Consider the following 27062-nt stretch of genomic DNA (forward strand, 5'->3'; position numbering starts at 1 on the left):
AAAGCAACATCATTTTCCTAGATCTATGTGCGCACAGGGAGTCTAGTTTGAGAGGTGCCCCATAGCTCTATGGCTATGTCGCTCTCGGGTAAAGCTAGTCAATATATGAATGACAACTCGCTTCAAAAACAGGGAGTAGGGAACAATGTTCCTCAACTCCGTCAATGACCAGCTCGCAAGCTCGATCCATTGACCATATCATAATATCAACATAAGCAGTCACAAAAACATTCATCTCAACAATATTCAATTCCAAAAGAGCTTTAGTAAAAGGTTTATTTTCAAGAATATAGTCTGATCAGATCCTTTAAGGGACTGCTACTATTCACCAAAGACGACGCTTTTCAAAGAGTTGGGTTCGATTCGCAGATATCAGCTAGAATAAATCCGCCGAGAAATCGTCTCTTGAAGCATAACAATACACATAATCACCAAAGGGCGTTCGATACTTAATACTAACATATAACTTTATTACATCTCCTCCTAAGACCGTAGCGTAACCAAGACTTTATTTTAACATTTCGAATCATTTAAATCTCACATGTTTTATTCTAATCTCCCGATTTTCCATCAAGATTTAATAACCATGACCTATAATTGTCAAATTTCCCTTCAAGATTAACAACCTCCATGATTTTCCTTTGTATTTCCAATCACAAGTAAAACAAACATTTAACTCACCATTAACAATACTTCCAAGAATCGCATAATTCAATCAAGAATACCAAATATCCCTTCTTTAATCACTTTTAATTATTTCTCAACTAAGCTATCTAATGTTATTTATCTATAATCATTTTCCTCCAATATGCACATCTGATTAACCACAGAGATAAGTATTCTACCCTACAAACTACAAGTCCACCAATTCAATATTAAACATAAAAAATTTCATCTACTCTAATATGAATAAGCATACCCACACTAATTCTTGAGATCACATCCTTCCATGAGACTACAAGATCTTGATGAGCACTAATATTAGGTATCTAATGAAATAAAATTCACAAGAATCAGTTATTAATTTCATAGTGTCATCCCAACAACAAAGAAGAAAAACAAAATAACAATAAAACCAAATAATATAAAAAAGAAAAGGAGGAAAGAACTGGACCTTGTTTACAGCAAGAATCAGAAGCAAAATAAAGATTTGGTGCACAATTAAAACAGAAGCAAAATTCAGAGGTAACATAAATTGATTTTGGCTTTCCCTTATTTTCGGCAGAATTTGAAGATCAAGGGCTCGAAATTTCAAAAATTTTAAAAGAAGAAAACGAAAATGAATTTAAAGAATTAATATAATTGATGCTACATAGAAACGCAAAGAAGAAAGGAACTCAAAAAGGACTATACTTGTTTCATTCTCTCGAAAATCAGAGGAAGAGAAAGAAGAATCTTGTTACTTTGAAAATCAGAGAAAGAAATCAGATGGATTAGGGCTTTGTTGCTTCGAAAATCAAATGAAGAAGATGGATTAGGAATGAGAGGGGAAAGGTTTCGAATGGCTTGATAAGGAAGCCATTGTTGTTTTAGTTCTTGAAACTCCTGAAATTAGGCTTTGAAAAGTAGTATTGAAGAAGATGGTGTTGAGTAGTACATGTAAGGGAAAGATAACTTATTTTTAGGGGATAAATAAAATAAAATATCAAGGGATAATAAAAGAATTATTATGTTGGATATCCCAAATGTTACATCTTTTGACTTTGTAGTTCTTATTTATCTTTAGTAAACTTTGGTTTTATACATTTTGTAATGAGGCCTTGTGTCCTCCTTTGTATATTTGTATTTCCGCTGCGTAGTTTATAACTTTGTATGGTTTTAAAGAGTTAAGTCATCTTAAAATGCAAGCGTTGACTTTGGAACCACGATCCATGCTTGCCATGTTGATTTGAGAAACCGACGACGAATCATCCTGCCGTGGTGTGAGATTTTAAACGCAATGATGCCTTAGATTAGTTTAATGTTTTTAGTGTGCTAATTGCTCTACCACATGTTCGAGTTTTAGTAGAAATGTTGCCGAAATTTTCACTCACCTTTTTAAAGTTAATATTTAACGTTTATTGAAATTCTTTTCCTTTTCTTTTATGTAACACTCGAATTTTCTTTCGTCCTTCACGATTTTGTTTTAGTAAAAGGGGTTGAAAATTCAGGGGTGTTACAATTTTAGAGGGAAAATTTTTAATAAGGAAGCAACACGTAAAAAATTTTAAAGTTCATGATGCCAACCATGTTTTGTTTTAGTAATATTTATAGATTATAGATAAATAGATAGATTTTACTTTTAAACAATGTTCTAAAAATATTGAGAGGCCTGCCCCAATATTTATTATTCATCATTGAAAATAAACTTTTTTTTTAATTATTCCCTTAAACTTTCATTTACATGTAACTTATATTGTTAAGAATAAAATCATATAATCATTTTTTGTTAAATATAAATTCAACATCAATCAGTCTTATTTGTTGTAGAAACTACTTTTGATCTTTCTTGAGTTGAGTGACTTATCGGCCGGCTGGCCACGCTTTACTTTATGGATATGAGTTGTCGTCTTTCTTCTCTTCCCAGACCCTGCTCATAATTTTTATGGGCGAAATACACTAAGTAAGATGATGATGACGACGATGAAGGCTACAATCATTCATGGACCATCATTTTGGATACTATAATTTTCGTCTGGAGAGTTTCATTGGTTATATTTTTTTTTTATTTCTTTGGTCTATCTCTCGTCAAACTCTTATTTCCTCATATTTATCTTAAGTGTTTTATTTACTTTATACAGTATATCCAATGCACTTATTCAATTCTTAATATATCTAATTATATATAACTAAAAATTATAAAAAGTTTACATTAATAAACTTTACATTAAAACAAATCAAATAAAATTCCACAAAACTATATTTTAATTTATAGATTGTATAATAAAATACACTTAAAAGAGTGATAAATAAGTTCTAAAAATAAATAAGATACTTCAAGTGAATTCAAGAGAGTATTATTATAGTAATATCATGATTATCAAACATTCATCATTTAGGACGGTAGTGTGAACTCGGCAAGAATATGCCCTTTTGCATTTGGAACATAAGGAAAAAAAAAAAAAAAAAAAAAAAAAGCTTTTTTGCGAACCCTTCTGGAAATTTCTAATATCTAATTAGCTAGAGTCTTTAATTGTGAAGAAAATTACTCGTAATTTCAATCAAGAATAAACTAATATAATCTGCATTGACTTCTTTCTTAGATTTTTTCATTGACATATATGACTTGGAATTGTCCTTTTTCTTCTTCTTCTTCTTCTTCTTCTTCATTAAGCCACCTCTCTATATATATACTTTGAACCTCTCAAATTAATTCATCAATCAAACCAAAAATCCGAACATAATCAAATTTTTTCACAGAACACAAGATTAAATTCAAAAATGGCTGAAGAAAATTCTGTCAATGGTGAATATTATGATCTGACCTCTCTTTTCTCTTCAGAGGGCAGAGATTTTCTCATTCGTAACAATGGAGAACAGGTAAAATTCTTTCTTTTTCTTTGTATTTTTTAGAGATTATATTGTAAAGTTTTCATCTTTTTTCTAATTTATTTGATTGGTATTATGAAAGTTTTAATTTATGATTTGGGTTTTATTTGATTATTGTTAATCACATTTTTTTGGGTGTTTATGTTTGTTTTTCATGGCTTTATATGATAGCTGTTTGGAGAATCCTTCTTTCATTTCTGGATGTTTAATTCATTTGATAGGAATATTGTATGTTAATTTGTAATTACGATTAATTGCTCCAATTAGGTGTTTAATTAATCCATTCAAAGTGTTTTTTTAGAGATTGTTTTGTGAAGTTTGCACCATTTTTTTAATTTATTTGATGGGTATTATGAAATTCTGCATTTTTGATTAGGTTATAGTTTGATAATTGATTTTCGTCATTTTTTTGGTTCTATGTTTGTTTTTGCTTGGCTTTATGAAATTAAGAACATTCTATTATTTGATGATTAGATTTTGGATAATGAAATTTAGCATTTTTGATAGTTGTTTGAAGGAATATTTCTTTCATTTCTATTTTTTTTTTTTTTTTTTTGCCTTCTCAATTATCAAGTTCTGTTATTGACCAAATGAAATCTTGTATCTTTACCCTTAATTTGTGATTAAGATTAAGTATTCCAATTTGCTAGCTCTTTTGTTTGACATAAATGGTTTTCATTGTGATTTGGGGTGTTTAGCCTTTTTAGGGTTTTACTATCCGAGTTTTAGGGATTGTTATATGTTCATACTTTTAGTCCAATTTGTGATTAAGAGTAAGATGTGTTCATTTGTTGAATTTCGGATCCAATCATTCATATTTCGATCAAATTGGTGATGATTGTAGGTTAAAATCAAAGATTTGAGTGGAAAAATTGTGGGTCTCTATTTCTCCGCCTCATGGTGCCCTCCTTGCCGTGGTTTCACCCCAACTTTGATCGAAGCATACAACGAGCTCTCCTCTAAAGGGGACCTTGAAATTGTCTTCGTTTCATCCGACAGAGATGAAGACTCCTTTCAGGGTTACTTCTCTAAGATGCCGTGGCTTGCCATTCCAAATTCTGAAAAAGATATGATCAAGAGCCTTGGGAAAGAATTCAGTGTAATGGGGATCCCTCATCTCGTGTTTCTCGATAAAGATGGAAAGGTCTCGACAAGTGAAGGGGTGGAATTGGTGATGGAGCATAAAGCTCAAGCATACCCATTTACCCCCGAAAGAATCAACCAATTGAAAGAGGAGGAAGAGGCTGTAAAGAGAAATCAAAGCTTGAAAACTCTTTTGGTTTCTGATTCTCGGGACTATGTGATTTCAAGTAATGGAACTAAGGTATAACTTATTTCCTTAATGTTTCATTCTATTGATCTGGCTGCTGAATTAAGTTTTGTTTGGAAACTTTGTTGTTGAATTACGTAGATGCTTTTAGAACGGTTGAATGTTTTCGTCATTGCATATACATGTTGCGGAGTTTTGGAATTCGGAACAATTTTTATCTCAATTGTGCTCATTTCACTATATACATGTGCCACCTATGTTATTTAGTACTAATGTTGGACACTGATATGTGTCCAAGTGTCAGATACGTTTAAATATCCCTTTTACGCCTAAAAAGAAGTGCCAAAGTGCCATATCAATGTCTGAGGATCAAGGATCAGACACGGGAACGTAAGTAAAATGAAGAGTTCGAGTAACATAGTGTGGCACTGTATTTTGATAAACCCGCAATCTTATGAGTCCCAATATTCAAATCTCCTTAAGCTTAACATGATTGTTCAATTTCCTTGAATATGAAACTTTTTACACATTGTGTACAGGCCTAGGACTATGCTGTTATCGACTTATAATTCCAAAATTTTCATGTTTATGTATTTATCTTTATTTTGATCATCCTTCAGGTTTCTGTATCGGATCTTGAAGGAAAGTTGGTTGGACTCTATTTTTGTGTCGGCGCTTATCAGCCCTGCATTGAGTTCACTGAAAAACTTCTGAACGTTTATGGGAAACTCAAAGAGAAAGGCGAGAACTTTGAGGTTGTGACAATCTATTTGGATGAAGATGATGAAGCTGGATTCAAAGAAGTCGCAGAAAAACCATGGTTATCCTTGCCTTTCAAGGATAATAAGATTGAAAAGCTGGCTCGTTATTTTGAGCTTCGAAGCATTCCTAGGCTGGTCATCATTGGGCCAGATGGGAAGACTCTAAATCCCGATGTTTCAGAATTGATAGATGAGCATGGTGCCGAAGCCTACCCTTTCACTCCCGAAAAGCTGGTTGAGCTTGCTGAGATCGAGAAAGCTAAACTCGAGTCGCAGACCCTTGAATCCGTTCTGGTTTCAGGAGAAAAGGATTTCGTTTTCGATAAGAGTGGCTCTAAGGTAATATTTTATTTTATCCTTTTTCCTAAAAGGGAATCATACTTTTTTAGCTTGCACACCATGAATCAAATCTCCTTTTGTGTTTTGTTTACTATCACATGATTTACTAATTTCCTTGCGAATCATGAATTTAAAAAAGCGAATTATGGTCGGTTTGGGCTATTTTTGGGTTATTTTGAGCGAACTGCGAATCTAAAAAACGAATTAGCTAGTGAATCCTGTTACACTGGTTTTGTTGTTCAGGTGCCTGTGTCTCAGCTTGTTGGAAAGTACGTGCTAATTTACTTCTCGGCACACTGGTGCCCTCCATGCCGTGCTTTTACTCCAAAGCTTATCGAAGTATACAATGAAATCAAGGCAAAGGAGAATGCATTCGAGATCATATTTGTCTCGAGTGATCGTGATCAGTCCTCGTTTGATGAGTACTATTCAGACATGCCTTGGTTGGCTCTCCCATTTGGCGATGAGAGGAAATCCTCTCTGTCTCGTAAGTTCAAAGTCAGGGGTATCCCGTGTCTTGTTGCTATTGGACCTGATGGTAAGACAATTACCACTGAAACCCGACAACTCGTAGCAGCTCATGGGGCAGATGCATTTCCCTTCACCGAGGATCACATAAAGAATCTTAAGGAGAAAATCGACGAGATGGCAAAGGGGTGGCCTGAGAAAGTGAAGCATGAGCTTCACGAACACGAGCTGGTGAAGACTCGTCGTGAGGGATATTATTGTGATGGATGTAATAACCCAGGGCAGAGCTGGTCTTTTAACTGCAAGGAGTGTGACTTTGATCTCGATCCCAAATGCGCTTTGAAGAACGAGGAAAAACCGAAAGATGATGAGGGGAAGGTTGAAGCTAAGGAAGGATACATTTGTGAAGGCGACGTTTGTCGTAAAATCTAGAAATGTCCATCACTGCTTGACCTATACAGAGTTATCAGGCTGTTATGTATATCAAGTGGATGTGTAGTGCTTGTGTGTTCTCCTTTGCTTATCATGAATAACGTTTTGTTTTAGTGAAAAAAACTGAATTTATTGTATTTATGTCTTAAAGATATTTCAACCTATTTTATTTATGTCCGAGATAAATTCAATCATACCGAAAGAGTAACTTCCATTTTGAATCGGTTGAAAAAAAAACTTAATTAAATAAATATTTGGGAAACAGATAAAGAGACCGTGAGAAGATATGCTCATTAAATTTTTTTCAAATATAAAGTAAAATCGAAAAATAGGGTGAAAAGGATAAAAATCGAACTAGATAATTTGTGAATTTGATAAATAAATTCATTTAGGGTGTGTTTGGTAGAAGGGGTTTTAAAATGTGGATATCCCATGTTTGGTTTAGTAGAATAAAATTAAAACTAAGTTTGAGGATGAGATAAAATTTTGATTAATTCTCATTGAATTACTATCTTAGATCATAGGAATTGAGTAAAAAATGTTAAAAAACATTTATATACTTGTAAATTGATAAATTTTGCAAACTAATAAAAAATGTTACAATTTTCAAATTATTTTTAAAAAGAGTAATTTGATAAATTTTTATTTTATTCTCAATTTAGTTTCACTCTCATCTACCTGAAAAAATTACACTTCTTAAATTATTCCTATTAATATATCAAACAAATAGTTCAGTTATATTTTTAAAATTTCGGACAATCAATTTTCAATTCAAATCTCAAATATTTTTATCAACTTTTCATTCCTACCTGCCAAACGCCTATGTAACCATAATATTTGCAGTCAATTGCAATTGAAAAATCCTCTCAAGTTTAATTTCTAAAGCTTAAGTCTTTAAGTTTTACTTACAAGTTACCAATAATCAGCCTCTGTCATCCAGGTAAATGATAAATCCATTTAGTAAGTTCTATTTCTAATTTTTATCTCTTATCATTAACTTAAATTTTACTGTATGTTTGTTTCTTGCAATAATTTAATGGTTCACATGATTGAAACTGTTTAGTCTTAATTTCTGTATCTGGGTTGCAAAGGTATGGTCTTTTATAGATACATAAACTGGGTTTTTGTTGAATATTGCTGTGAGATTGTATGGGTGATTAAATTGCAGTAAAATTTAGTGCTCTATGCTTAATTTCTGTATTTGGGTGGCAAAGATTTGGTCTTTTTGGATTTTTAAACTGGGTTTTTGTAGAACTAAATACTGATGTGAGAATTTATGGAGGGAATTTCAATCCGGGTCTATTTACGTTATTTAATTAAAAATCTATAAATAATTAATAACATATAACTATATAACAGAGGTGAATGACAGCCGGACACACTGTTGAGTTTGCAACCTATTCTATAGCCGCTGATTGTATGGTCATCAAATTGTAAAATTTAGTGAATTATGTAATAAGAGTCAGATTATTTTTGAGGGAAATTGTTGGTGCCCAAATCCTTTACTGGGAAATTGAATTTGATTTGAAAATCGTTTGCTTGTTCAGTTATGGATTCTTTGGTGAAAAACCCTTTTGGCCAACAGCCCCACACCTGAACCACCACAGCCCCACTCATCTCTTTCTGCATCGGGTATGCTGGGAGTAAATACATAGCAAAGGTTGGATTATTAGATAATAATCAAAAGGTGGAATTACTCAAAGCGGATGAGTGAAAAGATGGATTATTTTTCGACAAATTTTCGTTAATCAAGTAAGATTTTAATGGGAAAAATATTGTAGAGAAAAGAATGAATTTCTTGCTTAATTTGGATAAGATAGTTCAACATATCAAAAATAATGTCTAATTTGTTTAAATTCAGGTGATGATGGGAGAAACTGAGATAGGTACAACCAATCAAGCTACTGATAGAAATCAACTGCCTAAACTGATTTATCCTGCATTTGCAAACTTTTTCTTTCAAGCCCATCAAAGATTGCAGAATTTTTTAGAGGTTGGTAATCATTCAATTTTCTATATTTATTTTTTTTCTTGTTCCGAGTAATGCAAATGCTGGTATACTATTTTATACTACCTCCATTTCGCTATCATCTTCCCCTCTGTTTTCGGGCACTATTCATTAATCAATCTTAATTGATAAGTTGAAACATAGTGGATCTTGATTAGTTCTTTTCGATGTAAACTTTATCATATTAACTTTTTATAATTTCAATTATGCCCTATTAGAGATATTAACGATCAAAATAGGTGTGCAAATACAAATGGGAAGATGATAGTGAAATCGAGGGATTATTATAGCAATCGAGTAATTAAGAGACTACTTTATAGAATTGTACTTCAAAATAGAAAACGAGCATATATGTTTACTCTTGTATTTTAAATTCTTTCTCAAATTTGAAGAGTTTGTTATATAAAATTGGCATAGGGCCTTCAAAATTTACAAGACAATTTTGTTGGTAATTTTTCTCATATATTCGATATGATCATCATCATCATCCCAATGAGTCTTGTCCAACGGCAGGGTGTGGGGATTATTTTTGATAAAATCACAAGTCTTTTGATTTATAGCTTTTCCTTTTTAGCTTCTTATACATAACTATTATGGCTACATTTGGTATTCTTATGTTTATTGTGATGTTTTGATTAATTTTCTATTGAATCATGTAATATTATGAATGTTTCTTGACACTTGACAGTCACATGTTAGAGTACCAGGGGAAGTAAAGCAGAGAAAGGATTTAACTAAGCAGGTTACCGAAAATGAACAGAAAGTGTTGAATGATTGGGAGATTGAACTGCAGAAGCAGCTGCAACTTTGGCGAGCAAACCCGTATTGGAGTCATCAACCGCCTGAGATAGAGGTGAGAAATAATTGAGAGAAGTTCACTTGTTTGTGCTATGTGCAATGTGGTAAAAACTGAAAAGGCTATAACTTAACAAAGTTTGGAAATTCGAGATTATGAACAATTGACAAGATTTTGTTTGTTGTTACTTGGCTAGCTTGTAATTTGCTCTAAATTAAACAAGTTTGCTGTGACTTAACTCAAATTTGTTGCCTTTTGGGTGCTGTCAGTTGCTCAATGTATGTCTATATAGTTTATCTTTGTTTTGGGTCAAATTGTTGGACTTGTAAAATAAGCCACATGTGATCCCACATCGAAAAATTAGAGAGAGGTTGACTGAAATATATACTTAATGACTACTCTTAATATCAATTGGTTTTAGGATGGAACTTATCAGGTTTATGTGCAGTTAACTCTCCTCTATGCGGGTTTGTTGTGCACAAGCCTAGTAACAAATTTAGCAGTAGGAAGATAGAGGTAGCTGAGATGCATATGTTTAGATGGATGAGTGGACAATACCCTAAAGAACGTTCAAAATGAGGACATAAGAAATGGTTTTGAATCGCAAAATTGAAGAACAAGAGAAAACCGTTTAAGTTGGTTCGATCATATGCAAAGAAGACCAAAAAGTCCAACTATAGAAAAATGGGAGGTTGGAACTTTAAAGAGCTTAGAAAAGAAAAGGGTAGGCTTAAGATGACTAGGAGACAAGAGCTGAGGATGTCACGAAGAATTGGAATTTTTTGGTTTATTTTAATAGGAATGAATAGAGAACGTGAATGTATGTGTATGATCTTTGGACTGATTTTCTTAGTTATATAAACAGGTGTGAATAAAGTGAAGTATTGAAGTATTTGCTAGAGACGATTTTTGACGATTTCTTGTTGAGTTACTCATGAGTCATGATGCTGATAAGGCATCCAACTGCTTGTTTCTGTACTTGATATATGTGACGAATGTGGTAGTCTTACAATTCTTTTATGTTGTGTGCTATTTCAGAAAGTGAACCATAAGTCCATAACAAATGAGCTATTTTCTTACAGGTTGCTGTACCTAAAGGATCACTTTGCAACCTGCATATAACATTCAACGCTGGGTTGCCTCCAGATGCCGTGTACAACATCATTATTGACCCAGATAGCAAGAGGATCTTCCGAAACATCAAGGTGAGTGATAACTGATAAGGACTGCCACTGAGGCACTGACTAGAACGTCAAGCTTGTGTTGTAAGATGCAGGCTTCTAGTAGTTGCAGGAATCTCTCTTTTTGAGGATTTTTCTCGAGCTGAGAGACTCTTTGGCCACATCCTCCATGATGGGTATGGGTTGCTGTCTTACTTCCCTCTCCAGACCCTGATCATAGTTCCTATGAGCAGGATACACGGGTATGATGATGATGACTAACTAGAACGTCTCACCTTGGATGTGATATAAAATACATTCATGCTTACGCAATCTAGTTATTTAACACGCCTGCCGTATCTAATATGTTGCAACATGGACCTACTATGTGAGAAAATGGTATGTTCATGTTACAAGTAACTAAATACGAATAGTGATAAATTTAGGCTTGTACATAATACCCACACAAGAGAAAAGTTGACTGCATCACTGCATACAAACTTGATGATGTTCCATCCTATAACCAATTGGTAATGGGAGGAGTAGCCCATTAAGCTTATATATTACTATATTTGTCAACTTCTCTCTAATTCTTCGACGTGGGATCATATGTGAGTTATTTTTTCAACAAGTAGCAATACCGTTATATCTTAAATGTTATGTCTGTTGATAGATTGATTTGGGCATATCAGGAGGTCATATCGAGGAAGGTGTTGGTTGATGAAGGTTATAGACAAGTAGTTCAAGTGGAACAAGCAGCTATATGGAAGTTCCTATGGTTATCAGGAACTATATCAGTCAATGTCTTAGTAGAACAAAACAGGGAGGATCACTCTGTAAGAATAGCATTTACGACCTTTGAATTTACGCTTATTGCTTCATTATTTTTGTGTTTGTGTCGAAACAATCCGGACTACATCATGTCTCTTTCTTTTGTTAGATGAGGTTCAAGCAGACAAACACGGGATTCATGAAGAAGTTCGAAGGTTGCTGGAAAATGGATCCCGTGTTTGTTGATGAGAATATATGCTATCCATTTAAACCGAAAACTTTATCAGAGTATCGTTCATGTACAAGAGGAAACGGAAGGATTGGATCGAGGGTTAGCTTAGAGCAATTGCTTCAACCAGCTATTGTTCCACCCCCTCCTTTTTCATGGTATCTTAGGGGAATCACCTGGAAGACCTCTGAGACGCTGATGAATTATCTGCTCGAAGAGGTTGCAAGAATCAAGGGTATTTCTCCAGAGACGGATTTAAGTAGAGATGAGAAGTCATTTCGAGAATTAGCTAGTGAAATGAGTATAGATGAAGTACGCGACATCAAGAAAAGATGGGCGTTGCGAAGGAGAAATTCTTTGCATAATCGAAAGTCTCTCTTAGCATGAATTTGTACTTGTTTGGGACAAAGGAGTATGTCTTGTCTCTTGTGGCATAAGAGGAAGTCTTTAAATTGTGAGTTATTGACAAGAAGATGTCAAATATTGTCATATGTCATTTGACATTTATTGAATGTCTGAAAATGTAAACGCTGATCTTATATTATATTGTCAATCAATGTTTATGAAAAGAGATTATAAAATAATACAAAGACACCTAATTGTAGGTTAGAAAGTGAAGTGAAACATGAATTATCTTCAATCATCAATTTCTCAATGTTTTTGTCGTATGTTAATTGCTATTATTCGATCAATTAATATTTTCAAAAAAGACAAACACCAACACTTTAAAACCATCGATTATGTTAAGAGTAATGTTTTTAACAACTAAAATGTTTTTGAATCATAGAGTATGATTAAGAAAGCGAAAAACAAGGTGAAAATCGAAATTTACCTTAGAAAATGTACTTGCTCCAATAAAACATGACTCGAATCTCTATTTGCTCGACTACTTGGCAATTAGCGAAAATTTGAAATCCGTAGGCTAAAAAAAAATTAATTAAATAAACTAAAATTCAACTATTTTCAAAAGTAAGCGTGAAAATCTCAAACCTATGGTTTGGAGCTGTTCGCAGTTAGTAACTGCGAACAGCTACAAAAGATAGTATTTTGTCTTTTATGGCTGTTCGCAGTTAGTAACTGCGAACAGCTAATTAATATTTTTTTTGCTTTATTTTTAAGTTGTTGTTTGTTGTATTTGCACTAAAGACATTAGAATAGGTAATTACAAGTCGATGTATCTTTAAGGCGGCATGATTCATCGTCAAAACTCTGATCATTCATAAGTCAAAGCTTGGAGGTTATGATAAAGTAATTAAACATATATATACAACAAAATATATACAAATATTTGAAATATACAACTCAATTAATATATATATATATATATATATATATATATATATATATATATATATATATATATATATATATATATATATATATATATATATATATATATATATATATGTACATAGTCGATCCAAATACACAAAAGTTAAACGTTAACGCTCACGACCCTCATCTACCCTATCCAACTGAGTTGGTCTCCTTTGCCTCCTACGATAGTAATAGGCGTTCGGGGGTTGCTCTGGCAGTGGAGGGGACCGGTACTGTGATGGCTGTGATGGCTCAGCCTGCGAGGTCCCTGCAGCGTCAACGGGGTATGAGTGATCTATCTCCTCCAAATGGTAGTCATAAGCAGGAGATGAGACGTGCGTATGGGCGGTAGTCATTGAGGACTCTGCAGCGACTTCCGGTATGAAGTGCTGGAACTGCGAGCCGACGAGCATGCCATGCGCAATCTCCCTCACCGGCTCCTCATGGCTGTACTGCATCACGTCTGCCGCACCTTGTGCCTGCAATTAATATTTAGTTAATGTAACATTATATTATTTAATTGGCAACTTAATCATATAAATACAAATGAAGACTTACAAATTGGGTCATCGTAGGCGCATCAGGTGCGTAATGTGATGCTGCGAAGATGGCACGTGGTGTCATCCATCGGCGCGTGATGGAGAGGAACCACGGCATGTAGTCTGGTGTAGTAGGTGCCCCATGAAAATCAATTGGCGCACCTTGTACCAGCAGCTCAAGTCTTCGATCCTAACGAGTGATGTGACGCCAGTTGATCTCCATCCAGTTTTCCCCAGCCTGATTTTTCCGCGAAATTAGGTGCAGTTGGGGTTCAGTGTCACAAGGCGGTGGAATGCCCTGTACCAACCCATATTGGCGCATTACGCGCTCTGGTAGATGTACTTTGACAATGTCGAAGCATATGAGAGGCACAGAAGCCCTCCACGCCCCTGAATGAATCCCCGAGTGTTCAGATACAGCTGCGTAGGCTTCCGCAGGGTATGGGTCCCACAAAAACTAAAATACATGTTATGAAAATGTAAGTGATATGTTAATTAAATTGTACTAATATTAATGAGTACTGAAATGTTTACCTGGTTGGGTCGTAGCAGGTCTAACTGATCTCGGTAGAATCCTAGACCGCTGCCGGTGTGCTTGCGCGTCCGGCGTGCGAAATTCCACCTCGAACCGTACGCAACATCTGGTTCGGGTTGCAGTGGAGGAGCAGTATCACCACGAACAAAGGTTCTGTAAGGTTGGCCGATAAGAATATGCTCTCACGCCCACAGCTGAACATTTGAAATGTAATTAGTATATAATTCAACTACACCGGATTAGAGTTTAATGTTATTTTTATTACCTGTAATATTACTATTGGCCCTGCAATCTCCTTGACGTTCTTTTGGGCAGCACCACATAGTCTCCTATATAGGTATCCAAGGGCTGCTGAGCCCCAGCTATACTCGCCGATGCGCTCCCACTTATCGTCGAGTAAGGTTAAGTACAAGAGCTGTATTTGGTTGTTTGTTTTATAGGCAAACAACACAGCTCCTATCAAGTATAAGAGGTACGCCTTGGCGTACCTCGAAATGAAGGCCTCATCAGCATCTCCGGGGAGATGCGAGAAGGTCTGAACCAACCATGTGCATCGCAAACCGCTCCCCCTGATCACTTCCGGTGGAGGGCGCTCTCCCAATATGCGATGCACCATGTCACGCCAGCCTGATAGCTGGCGTCCGCCTGTACACACGGCACGTCCCTCTATGGAAGCCGCGTTAGTAAGGCTACATCAAGCAATGTGATGGTAGCCTCACCTAGAGGGAGATGAAATGTATGCGTCTCCTGACGCCATCTCTCGACCAGTGCTGTGATAATGGCACGGTCAACTCTGCCGTATGCAACGAGGTGAAAGTCGTATAACCTCGTTAGCTCTAAGTATGGGATGATCCTATCATCGATCACCCATGGAACAGAATCTGGATGCCTGGTGCCCAGCGTTTCCGCATCAGACACCTATGAACATTGAAAAGGTAAATTACTTGTATGTTAGCCTTAAGTAAAATGTAAATCATAACTATCGTACACCTAACCTGGGCATCCCAAAGAGGAGTACTCCTGTGCTGATGCTGCATGCACTAGTGGAAAAAACTTCATTTGCTGCGGTTTTTTTGCCATTATTTGTTGCGGTTTTGGCCCCAAGCAATAGTGATAGCAGCAAATGGCCTATTTTAAATGCTGCGGTTTAACACTGCAGCTAAAAAGGGCATTATTTGTTGCGGTCAGCCCCCAAAACCCCAGCAAATAATCACTACTTATTTGCTGCGGTTTTAGGGGCTGACCGCAGCAAATAGTTATTTTTTTTTCTTTTTTCGTTTTATACTAATAATAATCCAATAATAATGTACAATGTAATAACAATGATTAATCCAATAATAATCCATTGATAATCACAAATAATCACCAATAATCTCTTTGTAATAAATAACTCTCGATCGTATATATAATATAATATTATGTACGTACATATATATATATATATATATATATATATATATATATATATATATATATATATATATATATAATAATAATAATATACATTAAAGTCCTAAAAAATCTATACTAATTACAATGTATCAAGGACAAAAATTAGCAAGATACGCGGCAATCTTGTCTTTTAATTCGCACATCTCTCCACTTCTCAGAGGGCGTGTTTCCCTCGGAATGTCGTATAAAACCTATAATATAATATAAAATTAAAAGATTAATAAACATTAGATTTTACCAATAATAATAATTTAAGAACGTAACAAATACTTACGGCATCTATGTTTTCGACTCCAACCTCCTTCACGGATTTTAAGATATCGTCCATGTATTTGAGAGTGTAGTAGCCGCAATCAACGGAATTAGAAGGTTGTCGAAAGCACTAAGAGAAAATAGATGTTAGTGCCAAAGAAGCATAAAAACGCATAAAATCGCAACTTAATAGGTAATTTCTAGCATACGACTATGATTTTCAATTCTAACCACTTCAACACAATAATATATACCAAATAGTGTTGTGTGCCAAGTTTCGTGCAAAACAAACCAAGTTTGAGCTACTTTATGCGCAAAAGTGCCAAATACGGTTAAAAACCCGTAAAATCGCAACTTAACACGTAATTTCTAGTATATGACTATTATTTTCAATTCTAACCACTTCAACGCAATAATATAGACCAAATAGTGTTGTGTGGCAAGTTGCGCGCAAAACAAACCAAGTTTGAGCTACTTTATGCGCAAAAGTGCCAAAAACGCTTAAAAACGCATAAAATCGCAACTTAACAAGTAATTTCTAGCATATGACTATGATTTTCAATTCTAACCACTTCAACACAATAATATATTCCAAATAGTGTTGTGTGCCAAGTTTCGTGCAAAACAAACCAAGTTTGAGCTACTTTATGCGCAAAAGTGCCAAAAACACTTAAAAACCCTTAAAATCGCAACTTAACACGTAATTTCTAGCATATGACAATGATTTTCAATTCTAACCACTTCAACACAATAATATATACCAAATAATATTATGTGCCAAGTTTCGTGCAAATCTGATACAAATGTGGTTGTATCAAATGAAGATACCAAAGGAGCCCACACAAGGCTGCATAGGCTGCATACAGACCTCACAGAACAGGTCATGGCTTCAGAACAGCACAGCAGCAAACTAGCGACCAGACCACGTTGCACGACACGTGGAGACCAAACCTATGCATCCAGGACCTAGGCTAAAGTGAAAATGGAATCTTGGTACTTGGATCTAGCTATCAAGGTCCTAAAACCATTCTAACAATCCCTGTGTACTCCTAGAAGCTGAGCTGAAGGAGGGCTGCTCGACAGTTTGCTAGATCAGAATTTTCTAAGTGTTTTTTTGTTTTATGTTTTTGTTTTAAGTGCCCATGTAATAGCACGTGCATTTTAATTAGGCGTGTGCTAATATAGTCGTTATGTTAGTTGAGAGCTCTATATAAGGAGAGCCTCACTGTGTAATAAACGTTGAACAACTTATGTTTCAGATTTAATCGAAGTAATATAGAGGTATTTCAGAACATTAATCCTTGGTTCTGTTTGTGGTTGTTTCGTGTTCTTTTCATGATCATTTGTAGTTTTTGTCTGTGTCATTAATCAAAGCTTCCGCACATCATTAATCCTTGCATAACCAAGGCCTTATTCAGCCCCAGTTTTGCATCAAAATCAAACCAAGTTTGAGCTACTTTATGCACAAAAGTGCCAAAAACAGTTAAAAACCCCTTAAAATCGCAACTTAACACGTAATTTCTAGCATATGACAATGATTTTCAATTCTAACCACTTCAACACAATAATATATACCAAATAGTGTTGTGTGCCAAGTTTCGTGCAAAACAAACCAAGTTTGAGCTACTTTATGTGCAAAAGTGCCAAAAACGCTTAAACATATTTAACCCTAAAAAAATATATACTTATTTATACCAAATCTATTTAACCCTAAATATACATACTTCATATTCTAATTAATTCTATACTTCATACTTCAATATTAAGCACTACATTGTAAATAAAATCATATTCTAATTCCAATAGTTAAAGACATAACTATGACAACAAACCACATTTTTAACAAATTACACAAATATTTAACAAACTAATAACATAAACTTGAATATTGTGAAATTCACAAATAGTAAAATTTTGCTCAAATAATATCCAGATTTGGCATACTAGCATACAAGCAAAAGCAAAACATATCATTTGCAAATAACAATTCAAAAAAAAATTCACTAAATTACTAAATTACATGTTAAACAATAAAGATATGAACTTGCAAATTAGTAAAATAAATATAATTACCTTGATTTCGTGGGTTATGTTATCTACAACGAAAAACAGAGAAACAAAATTAGTATACAAACGGTTGCCATAATTTTCGAGTTTTTTCATGAATATCTTGCAAAACTTAAATGCTTAACAAATTAAAAGGAGAAAAAAATACCTTAATGTCGTGGGTTTTGAAGACTAACAAGACCAAAGTATTAAATTTTGTGGGTTTATGAACCAAGAAGATGAAGAACTTTGAAGAAATTGTTATAACACCGTGTTTTTCGAGTTTGCAAATGAAGATGAAGAACTTTGTGAAGATGAAGAGCTTTGCTGTTACGTTTGTGAAGATGAAGAAGAGGAACGAAGCAGATGAAGATGAAGATGAAGCGTTTTTTCAATGGGTTTTGAGAACAACCGCAGCAATGAATTGAAGAAGTCGAGTTTGTGAAAAAAAAATTTGAAATGGCGGGTTTTAATTTATTAAATGTAACGGTAATTTGCTGCGGGCCTCGATAACCGGAGCAATTAAGGTTTGTGTAAGGGTTATTTGCTGCGGTCAAGAGCAAAACCGCAGCAATTATTCTGGGTCGCAGAGATTTAGGCGAGGCGCAGAGTTGGGTCTGTCTACCTTTAAATTTTTTCTTCACTTTTTTTTTAATACTTATTTGCTGCGGTCCCTAGCATAACCGCAGCAATTAATTGTGCTACTGAGTATTTGCTGCGGTCAAGCCTTAAAACCGCAGCAATTAATTGTTTTTTTTTTCTTATTCTTTTTCCTATTTATTGCTGCGTATTTACAAAAACCGCAGCAAATTATACGCAGCAAATACGTTTTTTTCCACTAGTGATGGTCAAGACACTAAGATCTAGGGGTCCTGGAGCTGCTGGATCCATCTCCTCTAGTGCTGTGTTCGCAGTAGCTTTAATTAATATTACTATTATGTAATAATATAAAATAATAACATATTACCTTGAGTTACAGATTATCATTCTAGTATAATATATATAACATATTACCTTGAGTTACAAGTTCTGGTGTTGTGACCTCTTATCAATCATTGGCATGAAGTAATGTTTGTTTGTACTTGCATAACTTTGAGAAGTATAGCACGGATCAACGAACCTCTCATATGAAAGGTGTCGTTTGAATCCTTCAATGCAAGGTTTAAAGGCCCAAAAGACACGTTGGAAGGTCCTAATATTAGGTCTCACATATACACCCGTGTCATTGTTCTCCTTAAAATACCACTCAAGTACTAACCCCGGGTTGGAAATTTGCAAAGCTTCTAAAAAGCGTGGAAGGAGTGAGTAAGAACCTTCTCAGGTCCCGTAAATGAACAACAACGCTTGTTGCTTTGCACACCACGCTCTCTTATAATTCACATCCACACCAAAACGATCTTTAACCATCTGCCGTACGACAAATACCTTAATGGATGGGTCTTTAGCAACACAATTTCTAATAACATTGTTAATGACAGAAGATGTCAGGTGAATGTATCCAGCCGAAACAGTGTCACTACCCAATACACAAGAACCATGCTTACCCTTATAGGTAACAATACGCCATGAAGATAAATACGAATCAAACGTAGCCCTAAGTTTCCACGTACAGCCCCGCTTGCACTTCAAGGTAAGGACAGTTTGGTTCGAGGTCTTCGTTCTGTACTCCACATTTCTGCGAATATGATACACTCTGATAGCTTCCAACAACGATTCCTTGCTATCAAACATCATACCCTTCTCAAACTCTCCTTCTTCGGTGTATGTGGTATCACAAGCCCAAGTCCTCCATGAGTTGTCCTCCTCATACTCGTCTAAAGGTGGACAGAGGGCATAAGATGTAGGAGGAATGATTGTAGGAATGTTGCCTAGGGTCATGTCATTTGCTAGCACATCCTCATCGACATCCACATCGTCCTCAGAAGGATCGTCAATGAGTTCATTACTCTTATTTCCATCATCCCAATGTCCCATCTCAGCAATTTCTCCTAAGTTAACCATTGAATTAATTGGAACTTGATTCGTAGGGGGTTGAGAAAAAACACAAGATGCGGAAGAAATGGCGGGATTTTCAGTTTCCTGAGTTAATATAGACATAGGGGTAGGAGTAGGATTAGAAACAACTACATTCCTTAATGGTACTTCTTCTACGTATAACTCCAAAGAGGGAATTTGGGTGGACTTTGAATGCTCCCACATCGCATCTATAGCCTCATCATCCTCAACAAGAAAGGCAATCAATTCTCCACTCATGGCATATTTAAAGCTTATATTTACGGTACTTCTAGTAGGGTCCAATTCAATCTTAGAACATATAAAACGTCTAAAAGTGGTTCAAATCCTTGTTCAAATTGCAAGCAAACAACTTACGTCTTCCCCTAACATAATGAACTTTGCCACTATTTTCTTGAATACAACCATTCCAAAAACATACTATAGTCACGCGAAATGATGCCATTTTCTACATTAATACAAAGAAAATCAACATTAACATCAACACATGCCCATACAAGTACATTATATTCATTTGATTATAATCTTTTTTGGTGTAAAAATTATTCAAATCCATAATGTAATTAAGTTTATACATATATAATACACATAAAATCTAAATAATAAACCAATTCATAAGTTCATAAATAATATTTCTAATACCAACATCAACATCAACAATTCTAATAATATCATCAACATTGAATTCAACTAATTCAACAACATTACTTCAAAATCCAACATAAAGCTATAAAAACAATTAAAAATTACCTTCAATACTTATGAATGATTAAGAATAGTCTTGATTTAATAAGTAGAAACCTACATTTGAAAAAATAAACAAGTTTGGTTAAAACACTAAAAAACTACATATACACAAAAAAAACACAAAAAAATTTACCTTTGAGCAAGCTAGAGTATCCCACACTAATTTTGAAGTGCCAAATTGAGAGAGGAATGCAAGAATTGATGGAACGAATTAATGCTTTTAGAGGGAGAATGTCGAATGAAGTTAGGGTTTTGAGAAAATGGGTAAAAATGCGAAAAAATAAAACTGACCTGCGTTTTTTTAGAACAGGTCTGTTCGCAGTTACTAACTGCGAACAGCAAATAAGACAAAATAGTTGTTCGCATTTACTAACTACGAACAACTATTTTGTCTTATTTGCTGTTTGCAGTTAGTAACTGCGATGGGATTTTCACGATTACTTTTGAAAATTTTTTAAAACTTAGTTTATTTAATTAATTGTTTTTTTAAGCTTAGGTATTTCAATAATTTGCAACTTAGCACAGCCCTAGCCTTAACAAACCACAACGTATTTTAACATAATTATTTTAATCTTGCGCGCGAATACCCTAATTTGGTAAGCTTCTGCCATTGCGATAATGGAGGTGTCGAATCTCTGCAAACAGGTTATTGCTCAATAATTGTTTCGATTTATGATGAAAATGATTATAATTCAGTTTATTTTCTTCAAAATTATTCTGAAGTTTTTGTTTGCTATTCATAAATTTTCAGTTGATTTCACTTGCAATTCAACGGTGTCGTTTATCAGGAGATCCATGTCGACTTTCTGTCATCATTCGACAAATCCTGTTTTCCAGCTTTCCTACTCAAATTTCAAGTAATTGTTTTCTCTATGTATCAAAGTTGTAAACGATTTTTACATTTGTTAGAAATTTAATCAAACTTCAGTGTTTTGTAATTTGATTGTTATGTGGTTTGATTGTTTCTGCTTTAAGAAGTATGTGAAATGAACTTAATATGAAAGTAGTTTGATTATGTTTTTTTCTCCAGTCATTGATGCTACTTTCAGAGTTTCAATTTCATATCTCCATTCACCATAGAGCTAAAGATTTTTAGCCCTTAGGTTTTTCGATTATAATGACTTACAGTAAAACACTCAAAAACTCATGTGCACTTTGTATTTTTAGGATTATCAACTTTGTTATACTGTGCATTAGTGGTTTTTGGGCATTGTAATGCTGTTATATTGATTCTATTTGTGATTTGAGCATGATGAGATTATCTGAATAGGAAGCTCACTTTTTCCTTTTTCTTTCAATTAAACTGGATTATATTTTTTGAAAAATATGTAGTTGATTGTTGACAGTTTCTGATACTGGTGTTGGAAGTTGCTTGAAAGAATTCCAGGACTTGAAACTTTGCTTCAATGGATCTGCTGTGTGGGGTTAGTGACATTGTCACGTGTTTCTGGTTCCTTTTTTTTGATGATATTGAATGATTGCTCATAACTTCATATTTGATTATGCTTGCTTGTTTTGGTGGGTTTGTAACCTTTCCTTTTTTTTTGTTTTAAAAAAAAATACAGATGGTGCGCTTGCTATCAAAACCACCAGTAAGTTTGAATACTTCTTTAATTTCAAGTCTTATATTGGATCACTAACATGGCTCTAAACATTTCCTGGATATTTCTGGTTGAAGTAAATATGATTTTGCACTTGCTTCAAATGAGTGAATGGAAAAGGAGAATTGTAATCATTCTTATGAATTTAAAATTTTGCACTTGCATGAGTTTTGAGGAAATAATTGGATCACCTTCTTGCATTGTTACTTCGAAAATATTTGCTTGGCAATGATGGTTTACAAATGTAACTCTTGCCACAAGATTGTGTAGCCACAAGGAAAAGAAACTTATAACGTCTTAGCCTCTTTCTCTTTGAACGTTGTACATTCTTAAATAACGACTCTTGTGTGCATATTGATCATCATAACTAAAGGGAGGATTTGTTCGTCTTACACGACAGTAATCCTCTTTTGATTTCTGACATCCAGCTAAACTACAAGATCAATATACTGTGCATAAATTTCAGCTGTTTCTATGATGGTATAAACTAATGACTTAATCTATAGGCCTTGGTGATCCTGATCTTTTCCAGTACAACTTAAACCTAAAAGAAAGCGTTCCTAACAAAAGGTTAACTAAGCTCCCTTCAATGCCAAAGAAAAAGGCCATTTTCAGGTATGTTTGTCAGCTATATTTCTTTTGGTTATATACTTCTACATGCTATGATGAATTCATTTTTCCTGTTCTGTTTCTCAGTGGAACTGAAGTCTCTATGTCCACTGCTGAGGACATGGGAGTATTATTGCAAGATATGAGTACCTTTCTCAGAAAGGTACACCACACTCCAAAGTATTCAATTGATTTTGTTTGTGTATTTCATGATCTCTAGATGGATAGCATCACAATATGGATGAATTAGCATCTCTAGTATCATTGACGTCATAATAGATATAACCTTACTTTAGATGGCTAACATCTCCGATTTCATTGACATTGTCATGGACTAGCTTGGCCATTGGATGAAATTAATAAGAGTAAATTGAAAAATGTATATGAATGAACAAATTGTATGACAAAATACAAATCACTGATTGTAGAAATTGAATGTAAATGAAAATGTATAATGAAGAACGATTGTAACCAAAAACAATTACAATAGATAGTATACAGGCATTTGAGATGCTTGTTCTCTCCCAATGAGTATAAAACTCCTCTTAATGGAGAAGAAAAATCTATGTGAAAGACCATTAAAACTGATATATTGGTTTTTGTAGCCGATTTCGATCTTTAAGGGGTAAAGCTTTAGCATTTTTGTTGTTGAAGCAGAATGCATGATATATGTAAGCTCTTATGCACACCCTTTTTTTTCCTTTTCAAAGGACTTACGTTTTACTTGTTTCTGCAGATTCATATATTGAAGATACATGTAAGTTCAACATCTCCCTAATGTAAAATAACACTAAATACATCTCTAGAACGCTTTTATTTGTTGTGTGTGTGTGTGGGAGGGGGAGGAATGTCGCATGTTTTCTTAGTGCTTAACCTTTAGTATATTGCTAAGTAGAGTTTACTCCTTTTTTTTGAAAGCCACTGAAGTGAGATGATTTGCAAAAAATGGATTGCTTTCTAAGTGTTCTGCATGGAAGTTATTTTAATCCTTCTCAATTTATTAGTAAGACCATAAATGAGGATAAAACTTCAACTACTAAGTATTTTATTGGGTGTTATGCTATTTGACAGTAAAATAATTGCTTATTTTTCTCTTTACTTCAGAACATTGCAATGGAGCTGGTTGCTGTATGCAGTGATCAACAACGACTCCAACATGAAAATGTTGTTCTTGTCACCGAGTTGACATTACCTTCCCCAGATTCTTCAAATTTACAACAGCTAACATCAGGGCTAGAGGATTACGTTTGTAATCATAGAAATGGTTTGATTAAAAAGTGCCTGTCCTGCTTTTCGAGCGGGTGAGCAAATATTCATGCATGCTGTGGTAGCTCCGATAGCGTGGAGCCGTGGAGTGGATTTTAGAATTTGGGATTTCTTTTGTTTCAGCAACAGGAGAAAAAAATAACATTTATACAGGAAATCAACAAGTGACATATGTTTGTTACTTTCATATTTTGCTGTGTTATTTGTTTATGTTTCTCTTTTTTTCAGAGAGAACCCAAAGATAGGGAATGGACAAGCATGCAAAAAGAAGCACGGAAATGATGTATTGGCTGTTGAAGTAGTAATTATTGTCAGCCACAGTGAGTTATCGGATCCATCAAATCTGTCATGTTTGAAGGCCTTTGGGCCCAAAACAGAGGTCAGTTTTCTGCAGAGAATGATATTCTACTGAAATGATTGACTCTTCTGTTTGTTATTCAGTCTTGCTTAGCACTTGAAATCACGTCCAACAGCAGTTGAACTGCTCATAATATCAACTTCATCTATTTCATTACCATAAACCAGTTCTTGTAAGCTTATTATCCATGCTTTGAACTAATGATGTTTTTTTGGAGGGCAAAACTCTTAGTTTTGATCTTTTTAATGTGCTCTTTAAAAATTTGGCTGTTGTTTCTTTAAATTTTATTTTAGTGGTACTTTAGTTATGAGGAAATAATCTCTCATTTTGTTGATGTTCCGACTTCAGCTGCATGAAAATTATGAATTTATCAAACAATCAGAAGTTTCTGAAACAGTTACTTTCAAGAATTATGGAAAGCATGCTCTTAGCGAGTATGTGATTAGACTTAAATTACATTCACATTCAATAGCAAGACAATTGGAAATTGTTTTGAAAATTTTCAAAGATACTCCCCTCTATTCTAATCAACTGTTCCATTTGGTTTTGCACACTTGACAATGCACTATTTCAGTCCTAATTATCTCTCATTGTGTTTGGTTAAAAATTATAAAAACAATTGATATTAATACAATTTACATTGAGACAAATCAAACAGGATCTCGCTCGACTATGTTTTAACTTATTTTTGAGAATAAAATACGATATAAGAGTGATTGGTCATTGGTGAATAGTGCCAGAAACAATTGGAACATTTGATCAGAACGATAAAATCCGGTAATAAAAATTTGTAATACTCCTTCATGATTTCTGTGGAAAGTGTAGGCATTTGACAAGAATATATGATAGAAGTTTTATAACAATACTCATCTAACTTGGATTATGTATCTCTTCAACTTTTCAGGTTTTATATTTTAAAGATTTCTCACCTTGTTCGGTCCCCCAGTCAGCTCTCAAAGCAATCAAAAGCGTCAAGTGGAATAACTATGGGCTAACTCTAAAAAATGTTGATGATGAAGGGAGCTCTCCTTCACTTGAATGGGAGAACTTGCCCCTAAACACTCATATCGACATCGCCCTTCATTCTTATAATAAGCAATATCCATACAATTTATACATTCACCTTCTGTTATGATAACAATAGCAATCAAATTGTACAAGAATCATTTGCACTATATTCTGCTTTATACAGTAATTCCTTAACTTGTTTCCAAGGTGACAATGCCGCCATTAAGGCAAAGAAATCAACTCGAGACAAAGCTTGCAAAGGATGCTATCAGTCTTGCACTAAATGATTTGAAGGAAAGGTATACGGGAGCTCTTCTCAGTGATCATGCTCTCAAGGTACCACCCTTTATAAACACTTCAGCAACTGTACTCGCTTCTTTTTGTGATCCCAGCCAAAACTTTACTGTATGAGTAAAATCTGATGAAAAATCTGAATTGCTGAATTCCAAAATTTACCTTGTATAAATCTGTTAAATTTAGCATTGTTCCTGTCAAGGACTGAAGGCATCGGAGATGGTCCCTTGAGGCAACCCTTTGGGTCAGTTTACGTTTGTTAGTCTTGCAGTGATTTTGGAAGAAAAGGGCTTGATAGCAAATACAAACCTTTGCCAGTAATCATCATCAACATGCAAAACCCTTTCTACGAAACAGATTTGTACTTCATTAATTGTGTCCGGTCCTGGATAAGAACAAGAATCAAAATTTCCTAGGACAAGCAAATCTAGAAAGACCAGGTTGAATCAAAGTGTATCTCTAATACGCAATCTCATTTAATCTTTTTTTTTTCTGGGTTCAGATCCATTCTTATGCCCCTGATCTTGCAAGAAGCATTGCTGGTTTAATATTGTCTTCAGATGATCAAAACTTCCAAGGCGAATGCTTCAGTCTCCTTGGCATGCCGATGGCAAATATAGAAGGACACTCTTTAGAGAAGTGCATACAAGACAAGATTATATCTGCAATAGACATGAATGACAGGAAGCCTCCGAGCTTGAGATGCAGACCGGCTGCACCTTTTCTGTTCGGAGATGATCATGTCCAAGAATCAGAATACATGTGCGACGAATATGACGAAGGTGAGGAAGATGATTGCGTGTTGATGGATTACTAATTAGCAGCTACATTATCACCATCAAAATTATATCTGTTTTGGTTATTATATGGTACACCTACTACAAAATCAGCTACAATGCTTTGGAATAGGCTTTTTGTTTGGATTAGAAGAAATGAAGTTATTGGTTATTATATTGGTTATTCCCCTTGTTTATACACACAAAGAGAAGCTTTGAAAACATGCACCAGCCATCTCAATGAAATCTTTTTTTTTTTACCATCTCACCCTTGCAGAGTTGCAGTTCAAGACATATATACCTACAAAGTTGTAAAGGAGTAATTTTGTATACGAGCTAATAGCTAACAAATTACTTCAATTCTAGTATTCTATTGATAATAATCTTCAAAGTTACCTTGTGTCGAACATACCTAAAAGTATAGGCATCATTCAAAATTAAATCAAACCGATTATAATCTGAGTCGAGATTTGAAGTCGAGCTCACA

At 34.6% G+C, this 27062-nt stretch overlaps 3 protein-coding genes across 4 annotated transcripts; all 3 read left to right on the top strand.

Annotated features, from left to right (window-relative positions):
• The first annotated feature begins 3112 nt into the window (after window positions 1-3112).
• On the top strand, window positions 3113-6975 carry LOC130820428 (probable nucleoredoxin 1-2). Its single transcript, XM_057685794.1, has 4 exons — window positions 3113-3519; window positions 4373-4852; window positions 5419-5898; window positions 6142-6975. The coding sequence occupies exons 1-4, from the start codon at window positions 3421-3423 to the stop codon at window positions 6796-6798; spliced, it is 1716 nt and encodes a 571-aa protein (XP_057541777.1). The 5' UTR covers window positions 3113-3420; the 3' UTR covers window positions 6799-6975.
• A 558-nt stretch (window positions 6976-7533) lies between these two features.
• LOC130820429 (uncharacterized) lies at window positions 7534-12343 on the top strand. 2 transcript variants are annotated; one of them, XM_057685796.1, is made up of 7 exons: window positions 7534-7738; window positions 8346-8550; window positions 8660-8791; window positions 9495-9659; window positions 10685-10807; window positions 11455-11598; window positions 11703-12343. In XM_057685796.1, the coding sequence occupies exons 3-7, from the start codon at window positions 8663-8665 to the stop codon at window positions 12147-12149; spliced, it is 1008 nt and encodes a 335-aa protein (XP_057541779.1). In that variant the 5' UTR covers window positions 7534-7738; window positions 8346-8550; window positions 8660-8662; the 3' UTR covers window positions 12150-12343. The 2 variants fall into 2 exon arrangements, with proteins under 2 accessions (XP_057541779.1, XP_057541778.1); XM_057685795.1 differs by lacking the exon at window positions 8346-8550.
• Window positions 12344-21183: 8840 nt separating this feature from the next.
• LOC130820430 (type 2 DNA topoisomerase 6 subunit B-like) lies at window positions 21184-26787 on the top strand. Its single transcript, XM_057685798.1, has 12 exons — window positions 21184-21308; window positions 21415-21520; window positions 22010-22087; window positions 22229-22255; window positions 22771-22879; window positions 22961-23036; window positions 23610-23630; window positions 23978-24174; window positions 24368-24518; window positions 25402-25594; window positions 25711-25841; window positions 26302-26787. The coding sequence occupies exons 1-12, from the start codon at window positions 21282-21284 to the stop codon at window positions 26614-26616; spliced, it is 1431 nt and encodes a 476-aa protein (XP_057541781.1). The 5' UTR covers window positions 21184-21281; the 3' UTR covers window positions 26617-26787.
• Window positions 26788-27062: the final 275 nt, after the last annotated feature.

Source organism: Amaranthus tricolor, chromosome 8 (genome assembly GCF_026212465.1).
Source record: "Amaranthus tricolor cultivar Red isolate AtriRed21 chromosome 8, ASM2621246v1, whole genome shotgun sequence".
NCBI classification, from domain to species: Eukaryota; Viridiplantae; Streptophyta; class Magnoliopsida; order Caryophyllales; family Amaranthaceae; genus Amaranthus; species Amaranthus tricolor.

Excerpts from the sequence above, each read along its gene's own strand:
- LOC130820428 (XM_057685794.1), top strand. The coding sequence starts at position 3,421 with ATGGCTGAAGAAAATTCTGTCAATGGTGAATATTATGATCTGACCTCT. Across the intron at positions 4,853-5,418 it reads TTTCAAGTAATGGAACTAAG|GTTTCTGTATCGGATCTTGA; the intron begins GTATAACTTATT and ends ATCATCCTTCAG. Across the intron at positions 5,899-6,141 it reads TCGATAAGAGTGGCTCTAAG|GTGCCTGTGTCTCAGCTTGT; the intron begins GTAATATTTTAT and ends TTTGTTGTTCAG.
- LOC130820429 (XM_057685796.1), top strand. The coding sequence starts at position 8,663 with ATGATGGGAGAAACTGAGATAGGTACAACCAATCAAGCTACTGATAGA. Across the intron at positions 8,792-9,494 it reads GATTGCAGAATTTTTTAGAG|TCACATGTTAGAGTACCAGG; the intron begins GTTGGTAATCAT and ends GACACTTGACAG. Across the intron at positions 11,599-11,702 it reads AAAACAGGGAGGATCACTCT|ATGAGGTTCAAGCAGACAAA; the intron begins GTAAGAATAGCA and ends TTCTTTTGTTAG.
- LOC130820430 (XM_057685798.1), top strand. The coding sequence starts at position 21,282 with ATGGAGGTGTCGAATCTCTGCAAACAG. Across the intron at positions 21,309-21,414 it reads TGTCGAATCTCTGCAAACAG|TTGATTTCACTTGCAATTCA; the intron begins GTTATTGCTCAA and ends ATAAATTTTCAG. Across the intron at positions 21,521-22,009 it reads CTTTCCTACTCAAATTTCAA|TTTCTGATACTGGTGTTGGA; the intron begins GTAATTGTTTTC and ends GATTGTTGACAG.